This window comes from Cydia strobilella, chromosome 27, assembly GCF_947568885.1.
Source record: "Cydia strobilella chromosome 27, ilCydStro3.1, whole genome shotgun sequence".
In the NCBI taxonomy this organism is placed as follows: Eukaryota; Metazoa; Arthropoda; class Insecta; order Lepidoptera; family Tortricidae; genus Cydia; species Cydia strobilella.
The window spans coordinates 1,654,151-1,666,537 of NC_086067.1; the positions used below are offsets into that span (position 1 = coordinate 1,654,151).

The following is a 12,387-nucleotide window of genomic DNA, read 5'->3' on the forward strand; positions in this document are numbered from 1 at the left end:
GTCCACAGGAGGTTTGTTATCTTGCGTAAAGTACACGGACCCATTCTGCGCCTGTGGGTTTTTTGATGGTCTTTTATTGTTGTTGAGGTGAGGAGCTGAGTTGATAGGCGTTTGATTATCAACTCTAACCTTATATAAATAAAGCTTACTTTGTCTCCGTGGAGTCCACAGGAGGTTTGTTATCTTGCGTAAAGTATACGGATCCATTCTGCGCCTGTGGGTCTTTTGATATTCTTTTATTGTTGTTGAGGTGAGCAGCTGAGTTGTCAGTAGCCGTTTGATTATCAACTCTAACCTTATATAAATAAAGCTTACTTTGTCTCCGTAGCTTCCACAGGTTTGTTATCTTGCGTAAAGTACACGGATCCATTCTGCGCCTGTGGGTCTTCTGATATTCTTTCATTATTATTGAGGTGGGGAGCTGAGTTGACGGCTGGAAGCCGCTTGATCTTCGGCGCTGATGATCTTCGAGGGCGGAGGGGGAGGGATTCTTGAGCTGAAACAGACATGTTATATTTAATCCATACTAATATTATAAATGCGAAACTGTCTGTCTGTCTGTCTTTCTGTCTGTGTGTTCCCTCTTCACGCTTAAACAGCTGAATCGATTTAGATGAAATTTGGCATAGAGATAGGTTGAGTCCCTGAGAAGGACATAGGATAGTTTTTATCCCGAAAATCATCCCTTAAGAAAGTAAAAAGCGGGATGGAATTGAGATAATTAATGAAGTGTCTGCTAATTTGTATGCATAATATGCTCAAATTGAATAATTGCTATAAGATTTTCTCCAGGCGCTATTCTTACTCTAGCTGGGGTTACTAATTCCACGCAGACGAAGTCGCGGGCAAAAGCTAGTATACAATAAGGTACAATCGCCATCATCAGAGCGGCCAAAGTGTTCACAAATATCTGAACAACGCATCTACTATCAAGACGTTAAATTGCGTGATCAGATATTTATGAGCACCTTGGCCGCTCCGTTATATCTGACTATAACTGTTGCACATGTTTTCTGATGCCAAAATGGTTCACAGAGGCGAAGATGACAATAATAATAGTATATTGACAAATGCCAATTTGTTTAACCGTATGGCGTAACATTGTAGACAATATTATAATTATAACTAAAAGTATAACTTATTATAAAGAGGCCCACAGACTATCAGTCCGCCGGATGATATCGGCCTGTCAGTTAGAACAAAAATTTGTCAGTTCCGAACAACTGACAGGCCGATATCGTCCGGCGGACTGCTAGTCAGTGGGCCCCTTTATGTGTGTGTGTGTAATGTCTTCGGTTTGATAATTTATAATATGTTACACCGGCACTACCCGTTCAAAGTACTTAACTTTCTTGCTACCCAAAGGTAAAACAGATCACTTTTTAGCGATAAGACCGCCTGTTGTTACCTAGTCTTAAGCGGGTATTTCGTTTCCTGTGTATTTTTTTAACTTTATGGTGCACAACAAAGAATTTAATTACTTATAAAGCCAATGTAAGATTGGGAATGTTTCGATTCGGCGTTTTCTATAAACGACTCATTTGTCTAGGCCCCCTGGTTATTTAACATTAACGCCTGCGAAAAGTGACGCTGCACTTTTGCTTAAGACGAAAAAATAAACTAGAATTTGTATTAAATAATGGTCTTGTCTCATCGTCATCGGCGACAAAGTGTAAAGGGGCCCACTGACTATCAGTCCGCCGGACGATATCGGCCCGTCAGTTAGAACAAAAATTTGACAGTTCCGAACAACTGACAACTGACGTCCGGCGGACTGATAGTCAGTGGGCCCCTTAAAGGATGACTCACGTTAGACCGGGCCGTGACCGGGCCGGAGCTTCCGGCGTTTCGTTTTCTATGGAAAGCATCACGTGGTCACTTGTCATGTCATAGAAAGCGCCGGAAGCTCCGGCCCGGGCTCGGCCCGGTCTAACGTGACTCATCCTTAAGTGTGTATGTGTCATAAACGACAAGTTTCCAAAAAAAACATATAGGGCATAGACATAGTATATACAAGTAGTTATAGACGCGCCACATGCAGAGCGACCGGGGGTAATAGAAAGAATATTCATATAAAATTTGGGCAGCATAGGATTTTTTCTCTTTTACTCTTATAAATTTCAGTATTTCGCCATCGCCTCCTACCTATGATGCCACCCGGTCGGTGATAAGGACAAAGCATGGCATTATTTTCTCTTTCCTCTTATAGGAATCGCAATAAGACTATCTTTCTCTATCAAAGAGTGTCAGGCCCTTGATATAGGGACACTTCCCTCACTTTGTTCTATACAAGTCAGTTCAGTTACCTTGACGGACTAAGATAAATAAGTACCGACGATATTTTTTAGGTACTTTACCCAAAATAAACATTTAATTGGAATAATCATCATAATGACGATAGTTGATCGCAATCTCCATTTCGTAAACGACACCGAATGACAGTATTATGTCCATTACAGCCTCGTTAGGATCAATGTAAGTGCGATGAGATAAAAATGATGACAATGGTTACGTAAACATAGTTTAAGGAAGGTTTTTGTTAAAAAACTAGATTAAATGGGCCCACTGATTACCAGTCCGCCTGCAGTATGGATGGTATAGAAAGGATGCCAATCTCTTAAGGCAGAATTGTTGCAAAAGTGACCGTTTTTAGCTTTAAATAATAGTTCCTAATCTCTCCGGTGGCGCTAGTTAGGCTCTGGGACATGAGTATAACATGAACCAACAAATGTTGTTGTTGTTGTCCTATGGCACCCCAGAGGTGCTAAGGGCCTTCACAAGCTCGCGCCACTCCTTCCTATCTTCAGCGACCCTTCTGGCCTCGCTCCAGCTCAACCCGACCGCTCGTAGCTCACTCATGACGGACCGCTGCCAAGAGTGTACAGGGCGCCCGGAGCCACGGCTTCCGTCCGGCGGTTTCCAACCGAAAGCGACGGTTGCGTTATTCGTTTCCCCTCTTCGAATAGTATGTCCTATCCATCTCCATTTCCGTGTCGCGATTTCTTCGCCAATGGGTGTTTGCCGGCATATACTCCATAGGTCTTCATTTCGAATAGTTTTTGGCCAGAAAACGCCAACAAATAACCCGATCAAATTACGTAAGTTGTTTTTGGTAGTATTTCGGTGTATGGTGGCGCCGCCTTATTACTGTTTTTTGATGGACACTTTTCATACATAGAGATTTGGCTCCTTTATATAGTCTCCATGGCCTGCAGTCTCTGGCCTGTCATTTGTTCTAAACTGTCAACATTTTGTTCTAACTGACATGCTGATATCGTCCGGCGGACTGGTAATCAGTGGACCCTCTAATGCGTTACACTTCGTACATACAAAGAGGGTATAATAAGATAGAGCGGTACTGTCATAGTAAATTTTGTAACCACTGTAAATTCACTGCCATCTATCGACATAATTTAAAACTAAAAATGAAGATTTATAAAAATACGTTAAAATGTATTTAAATATGAATAAATGATTTTTTTACTTGTATAAATTATTTTTTATATGATTTTGACCCATGTTCTTTCACTGGTATGCGTTAAAATTATAAATAACAAACGAAACCGTCAACGCCCTCTATACGAGAGTAGGCCAAAGCTAGTGGCGCCATCTGATCGAGAATCAAAATTTCGTGATTTTCGAGGCACGTTTTTTCCTTAGACTGTATCTATCTATTACGGAGTTATATCTATCTTTGGTACATACAAAAACTTACTGATATTAATATGAGTAACCGGGGTTCAAAAGTGCGACCCTTGACTTGAAAGTCACCCCTTAGCGCTATAGTTTACCAACACTCTTCTGCGCGAGGTCTAGTCAAATATACAGGCTGTACAGTAAATAATGGACAGCCTTCTAACCACCGACCTTAGGCGGGTCAGGAAAATGGACAGTTTTGTAAAATATTCGCGGTTTTCGGGTCAATTAAATATTTTTTTGTCATCTTATTTTACTTTAATTATTAAGGTTGCGTTGGTTTATCACAGAGTACCTATGGCCACCTCCTGTCTCCATCATCAGATCAGCTCGACAGTACCATAATATTGCATTGTCACTCGACTTACGAGTGGGTCAAAGTGGGTCAAATTTAACTTGCAAGATTTGACCCGTACATTACATAGATACATTACATTAGATACATTACATAGGTACATTGCAAGTTAAGTAAAAACTTGTAAAAAGAAAAGTTCGATTATCTCGTAAATCACGGAACTTAAGTCTATAAGTAAATTTTCATCACACTCGCTCAGTAAATGTGGAATTGCATTGCGTTTTCCCTAGGGAGTTATGAAGTTTCTAGTTCTAGTATTATAATTAACATTTTTTTGCCTTTATATTTCATTTTTATATCGCAAGTGTGATGAAAAACGTTGTGTGTAACTCGGGGCGTAATAATATTGCAAACTCGAGTCTATAAATCGCTCCAGCAAGCCGTTGCGATTTAACTATACTCTCGTTGGCAATATTTAACTTACGCCCCATGTTGCACAATGTACTATTTCGTTCATTTTAGTCCATTTTCTGGATCCACCTATTAAGGTGTCGGTGGGAAAGTTGTCCATTTATTTACAAGACACCCTGTATGCCTTGCCGTCTGTAAGGGCAATAACCTATAAGTGGCATTAAGTAATACACATCTATGTCTAGGCTGTAAGTAAAATACTAGTGTTTCTAACATAATTATAGGTATTATACGCTGTGGGCTGTTTTAGAAACCTTAGTAATATAACAAGTTTTTAGATCTAGCACTGGACATATCGAATAATATGTGGTGTTTTCTGTAAAAAGGGACCTTATTGTCGATGGCGCTTACGCCATTATAAACGCTGCTCCGAAATAAATACAATGCCGCGCGACGCTGTGCGGCGTAAGCGCCATCGACAATAAGGTCCCTTTTCATAGAAAATGCCCCATATACTGGGAAAATCCTTACAAAGAACCGCCTTTTATCACTACACATTATAAAACAACGTCACCCACCGCGTCTGTCTGTTTGTGTGTATGTATGTATGTATGTTCGCGATAAACTCAAAAACTACTGAACGGATTTTAATGCGGTTCTCACCTGTCAATAAACTGATTGAAATTTACACAATTGTGTAACCCGTGTGTAATAATTTTCAATTTATTTTAAGTGTTTCATTGAAGCGGTATGGACAAGTATCAAGCATAGGTCGCGGGTTCAAATCCTGGTTCGTATAGTTAACGCTATCTCTAGTGAGCTCGTTCACTTACCTGTACTAACAATGGCATTCTGTTAAACAAAAGCCATTATTTCTTTTGTGTGAGCGCGTGGCCTTTGACCTTGGGCGCGTGGCCATTGTGTGTGAGCCTCAGGCACAAATGCCACGCGCTCCCACAAAAGAAATAATGGCTTTTATTTAACAGAACGCCATTGTTAATACAGGTAAGTGAACGAGCTCAGTAGAGATAGCGATAGCGTCAACTATACCAATAGTTTTTCGAACCTAAATATGTACTTAAATACCATTTGATATTTTATTAACCACTCATTTTGGTAAAGGAAAACTTTGTGAGGAAACCTGCATACATAGATAGAGATCATAGAGAACTTATTTGCATACCAGTATGTTACATAGGTACATAATGGACCCTGGGTATGGCAAAACATGTTATTCACTATAATATATTATATACATCTGCGAAGACAGCCCTCATACGCATGAGAGGAAGCCTGTGCCACAGGGCGGACACGCTACACATCAAAAATCACTTGCGTTTCTATGTGTGAACGGCACGTCTGTACACGCGGCATGCGTCATTGTGTGTTTGCTTAAAAACAGTACTGAGCGGCCGGCAAACGGTCGTCAATCTGCTGTCGTGGGGCGAGGACATTCGAGTCGGGGCGGGGCGGTGCGTGGCCGTTCTGTATGATAATACCACTATTACTTATTTTGTGCCTGTGCCCAGCAGTGGGACGTGTACCTATAGGTGAAATGATTATTAATTATTTATAAATATAAGAGCCTCGGTAGAGAGTATCACTTCGTTCCATTTGGAGTTGAAACTCTAGGTCCATGGGGTCCCAGCGCGCATAAGTTGTTTGCAGAAATCGCGAAGCGTCTGGTTGACGTAACTGGTGACCGAAGAGCTGGCGGCTTTCTCGCACAACGTATCAGCATTGCGATACAGCGGGGAAATGCCGCCAGCATCCTTGGTTTGGTACAATGCCTCAAGGGCCTATTTTAGATTTAAGCTAGTTATTAATTTCGTTTACGTAGTACCACTGTATATATCTTGTATAAAAAGTTATTGATAATTATTATTTATTTATTTAAACTTTATTGCACAAATTTACACAAAAAGAGTACAAATGGCGGACTTAACGCCTTGAGGCATTCTCTACCAGTTTATTTACTACTGTTGTTGTTTTCATGTTTAATATATAATTATATAACTTTAACTGCTGCTGCTCAGCTGCTGCTTTAACTTTGCGTTTTACTGTAACGCTGTACAAATTTTGTATGTAACAATAAACAAAATAAATAAATAATTAAGAATAATATCAAACGAATGAAGTACCTAAACACAAAACATGGTACATAGTCATGGTACCTATCCTATAAATAGTTATAATAAGAATAATTATATTGAAAAAATAATGATGACTACCTTTTTATACATTGTCCTTGGCTAAACGAAACCTTGGCCTCGTTGAAACTCGTTCTGTGATTCAAATTATAATTTTTTATGGCCTGTTTGTTATAAGTTTAACATCTTTTCCTTTTACGACAGAGAATACACATCTCTCAATGTAATTCTCAAGGTCAAATAGGCCGAAAGACCTAGAAAAATGTAAACATATAGTTTTTTATTATTAATTTTGAAATTCAAATCAATACATTAAATCTCTCAATTTCAACCCCCTTTTCACTCTCTTTAGGGATGACTTCCGACATAAAAACTATGCTGTGTCCTTCCCCGGGACTCAAACTATCTCTATGTCAAATTTCAACTAAATCGGTTCAGCGGTTTAAGCGTGAAGAGACACACACACAGACAGACAGACAGACTTTCGCATTTATAATACTAGCTTTTGCCCGCGCCTTCGTCTGCGTGGAGTTAGTAATTTGCGTAGCTTATTTTTTACCCAAACTGCTTTTTATCGATTCCCCATACAAACTTCCACCCCCTTTTCACCCCCTTAAAGGATTTTTCTGGGATAAAAACTACCCTATATCCTTCCCCGGGACTCAAACTATCTCTAAGTATACCAAATTTCAACTTCAGCGGTTTAAGCGTGAAGAGAACAGACAGACAGACAGACACACTTTCAAATTTATAATATTAGTATGAATTGCACTGTACAGGTTTTTTTGCATGTTTTAACTTAGTCATGCTACGATTTGCTTGTAAATCTTGTAATTACCTATCCTAGGTTTATATCCATTATAAAAACTTACCTGTTACACTTAATATCTCAATAGTAAATTTTTAGGGTTCCGTACCCAAAGGGTAAAAACGGGACCCTATTACTAAGACTCCGCTGTCCGTCTGTCCGTCTGTCACCAGGCTGTATCTCATGAACCGTGATAGCTAGACAGTTGAAATTTTCACAGATGATGTATTTCTGTTGCCGGTATAACAACAAATACTAAAAAACCGGCCAAGTGCGAGTCGGCCTCGCGCACGAAGGGTTCCTTACCATTACGGAAAAAAACAGCAAAAAAAATCACGTTTGTTGTATGGGAGCCCCATTTAAATATTTATATTATTCTGTTTTTAGTATTTGTTGTTATAGCGGCAACAGAAATACATCATATGTGAAAATTTCAACTGTCTAGCTATCACGGTTCATGAGATACAGCCTGGTGACAGACAGACAGACGGACAGACGGACGGACAGGCGGACAGATGGACAGCGGAGTCTTAGTAATAGGGCCCGTTTTTACCCTTTGGGTACGGAACCCTAAAAAGTACGGAAGTTGGAGTTACTCAGAAGCACCTTATTTTTTTAACGCTTTTACGAAGTACACACTTTGTAAATCTCATGATTGTAAATTTCACCACAAAATGTATGCAACACCGATTATTAAATTTCATACATATTTTCTGGGACCCTTATTAGGTACTTATACTAATACTGTCAGACAGTAAATCGGTACTACAAGCGCTATGCAGCGACAAACTTACTTCAGAGCTAATACTTGAATGTCATCGAAGCCTCACTGAAGTGAGCAAAGAAGGCAACAAAGTAACAGTACAATGGATAAAGGGGCATAGTGGATCAAGAGGAAACGATGCAGCGGATGAACTGGCCAGGAAAGGTTCAGAAACACCGGCATATGGACCCGAGCCAATCATGCCCCTACCAATATCCTACATACACAACCAGCTAGAACAACATCACAGACAACTGCACAACAAGTACTGGAATGAAATGAAGACATGCAGGCAAACCAAAGAAATTCTACCGGAACTGAACCACAAACTTACCAAAATATTACTGAAAACACCAAGAAGCCAACTACGTAAAATAGTAGGATTAATAACAGGACATAACACACTAAACAAACACCTACATATTATGGGTAAAACGGACAGCCCCATGTGCAGAGCGTGCATGGCAGAAGAAGAAACAACAAAACATATTCTCCTAGACTGTAAACAGGTAGAAGTATATAGGAGCAAATACCTAGGGAATCCATGCACACTAAAGGAAGCAACTAGCAACCTGAAGACCTTGCTAGGCTTCGTGGAGGAGCTGGGGTGGTTGGAGTAGCGCTACCTCGTTTCACGCAAAATAGGCACATTGGATGTCGAGTTGCGGAAAATGCCCAGCAAAACTAACTAACTAGGTACTTTACGTTTAGAATCTTATATCATTAATATGCTACGTAATTTTTTTAAGATACATTTATAAAGTACCTACTTAATGAATTATAACATGTCCCATCCCTACGCTTACACGTGTAGTTTGGAACGACCAATCACAACGCCGTGAGCACCCGCCCCCCGCTTCACTATTTGGTGATTTCCGTCGCGAACAAAATGGCCAATATTAGGCTTCTATAGGCGGTTTTCTGTGTGTATTTCTGTTGCCGCCAAAGATAGATATAACTCCGTAATAGATAGATACAGTCTAAGGAAAAAACGTGCCTCGAAAATCAAGAAAATTTGATTCTCGTTCAGAGGGCGCTACTAGTTTTGGCCTACAGTCGTATAGATGGCGTTGACGGTTTCGTTTGTTATTTAACAATTTTAACGCATATCAGTGAAAGAACATGGGTCAAAATCATAAAAATAATTAATGCAAATAAAAAAAATCATTTATCTATATTTAAATACATTCTATCGTATTTTTATAAATCTATATTTTTAGTTTTAAAGTGTGTCGACAGATGGCAGTGAATTTACTGGGGTTACAAAATTTACTATGACAGTACCGCTCTAGTATAAGTTACTCTATGGTTGCCGCTATAACAACAAATACTAGAAAGTACGGAACCCTCGGTGCGCGAGTCCGACTCGCACTTGGCCGGTTTTTTGTGTGTGTTTTTGTAAATGGCGCGTGTAGTATAAAAGGGCATGACAAATTAGAGTAACCATCTTGAAAGGAACTGTGACCTTCGTACTTAAAGTATAATTTGGTATAATGGTTATGATGAAGTCATCAAAGTAATGTAATCTTTTTTATCGTCAAGTTTAAAGTATTACTATTTTTTGTACAAGTCGGAAATGAATACCAGGAAAAAATAAACAAAGAATAAAACATAAGTAACAATATGTGCCATTTTCAACCAATAGGGTATTAGGGTACTTATTTTCGGTTGTCAATAAGGCGCTATTTCCATATAGCTTCAATTCGAAATCAACCTTATCGACAAGCGACAATGTGGTACCTTTTGGTTGAAAACGTCACATCAAAGATAGATATAACTCCGTAATAGATGGATACAGTCTAAGGAAAAAACGTGCCTCAAAAATCACGAAAATTTGATTCTCGATCAGATGGCGCCACTAGTTTTGGCCTACACTCGTATAGAGGGCGTTGACTGTTTCGTTTGTTATTTATAATTTTAACGCATACCAGTGAAAGAATATGGGTCAAAATCATATAAAAATAATTAATGCAAATAAAAAAATCATTTATCCATATTTAAATACATTTTATCGTATTTTTATAAATATTTATTTTTAGTTTTAAAGTGTGTCGACAGATGGCAGTGAATTTACTGGGGTTACAAAATTTACTATGACAGTACCGCTCTAGTTTAAGTTACTCTATGGTCACATATAAGGGCTAATTTAGGCTGCGTTTCCACCAGAGTTGTGGTAGTATACCAGATCCTTATTTTTCCATGTCCATAAACTTGATTTATTTGCTAAGTATGCCCATTACGTACCTTTCCACCTACACAACAATAAAAAAAAACAAAAATTCAAAATTCAAATGTTTTATTCATGATAAACTTAAAACTAAAATTACATACAAAAGTATACTAAAGCTATAGAAACTTATAAAATAGGTAGGAGTTGAAGTTTACCACGAAATGGTCTCGCCTCAGCATAATGCTGAACCGAAGGTCAGCGCTGATCTTCCGGCGGGACCATTTTGGGTCACGATCGCAGCCGTACGACACGGCCCAACCATAAGCTGAACGCAGCCTTTGCAGCAGCGACCAGCGCCATCTTGTCTACTGTCTATGGCAGTACTTGTACAATACATACAAACATCAACACAAATTGACCATATGTAGTTCTTATGTCATTATAATAGGGCTTACATTTAGCGTTTGCGTGAAATCCGGCAGTAATTTTTTTTTCCAGACGTGTTTATGATGTTGGCGTTGGCCCAATGAGTTTATTTCAAGTTTAATTCAAGTTTGAGACGTCGAGCGCCGAACGCAACTTTGTCAAAAATCGAAAAAAACCGGCAAAGTGCGAGTCGGACTCGCGCACCTAGAGTTCCGTACTTTTTAGTATTTGTTTTTATAGCGGCAACAGAAATACATCATCTGTGAAAATTTCAACTGTCTATAGCTATTACGGTTCATGAGATACAGCCTGGTGACAGGCAGACAGACGGACAGACGGACAGCGGAGTCTTAGTAATAGGGTCCCGTATTTACCCTTTGGGTACGGAACCCTAAAAACGCGAAAATGCGGATTTCTTTTAGATTTGGGCGATTATAACCCTAAAAGTTTTTGACAGTACCTTCTCAGGGCGTTTTGAACACTTTGAAAGTAGACTAAATTTGCTACAATACGGGACTAAAATTGTCTCTGTAGATGTAATAGTTTCCGAGATAAAGCTTTTCAAAATTTATAATTTTTTCGAGGTCACAAACTTGGATTACTCATTGAGCCAACATCATAAAATAGTCTTGGAGCTTCTCCGACGTCACGGACTGCGAGGCTGCCACGGATCAAAGATAAATATAACTCCGTAATAGATGGATACAGTCTAAGGAAAAAACGTGCCTCGAAAATCACGAAAATTTGATTCTCGATCAGATGGCGCCACTAGTTTTGGCCTACACTCGTATAGAGGGCGTTGACTGTTTCGTTTGTTATTTATAATTTTAACGCATACCAGTGAAAGAACATGGGTCAAAATCATATAAAAATACGTCCACGTACGTACGTATACGTCCCATAGTGAGCCAGATAGATGCTCCCACATATAAATTGGCTCAGTACCTCGCGGGAGCCCTCTCAGCATTACGTGGTAACACTAGCACGCATACAAAGGATTCTTACCATTTCATCGGTGAGATTAAAGACCTAACATTGACTGATGATGAGATCATGGTCAGTTTTGACGTCCAGTCGCTATTTACAAGCCTACCGGTACAAGACTGCATTGAAATTGTCAAGAAGAGGTTATGTGAGCAGAACATGTCAGAGGAATATGCTAAGCTGTTGGAACATTGCCTTACATCTGGCTACTTGCTATGGAATGGTGAATTCTATCTTCAAGTCGACGGCGTGGCCATGGGGTCTCCGGTGTCTCCAGTGGTCGCTGACATCTTTATGGAGGACTTCGAGGAGAGGGCACTCTCATTGGCTCCTGTGCGACCGAAGATATTTAAAAGATACGTAGATGACACTTTTACTATACTTCCAAAAAGTAGTGTTTCAACTTTCTTGGATCACCTAAATTCCATCCATAGCAAAATAAAATTTACTATGGAGTTGGAAAAAGACTGTTCTCTCCCCTTCTTAGATGTATTGGTAAAAAGAAATCCTGATAACACCCTAGGTCGCACTGTGTATAGGAAACCTACTCATACTGATAGGTACTTAAATGGCAAATCGCATCACCATCCCAGTCAACTTGTTACAGTAGGCAAATCTTTGTTTCAGAGAGCCCAGAGGATATGTGATGACCAGCATCTGGCCGCGGAGCTCCAGCATGCCAGG

General features: G+C 39.5%; 1 protein-coding gene across 2 annotated transcripts in view; it reads right to left on the reverse strand.

Annotated features, from left to right (window-relative positions):
• Positions 1–12,387, reverse strand: part of LOC134753640 (P protein-like) — a 96,482-nt gene that overhangs the window by 29,437 nt on the left and 54,658 nt on the right. For both annotated transcript variants that reach the window (XM_063689576.1, XM_063689577.1), the window contains exon 3: positions 316–496. In XM_063689576.1, coding sequence (XP_063545646.1) covers positions 316–496 — 181 coding nt within the window. The remainder of the gene's footprint in view (positions 1–315; positions 497–12,387) is intronic.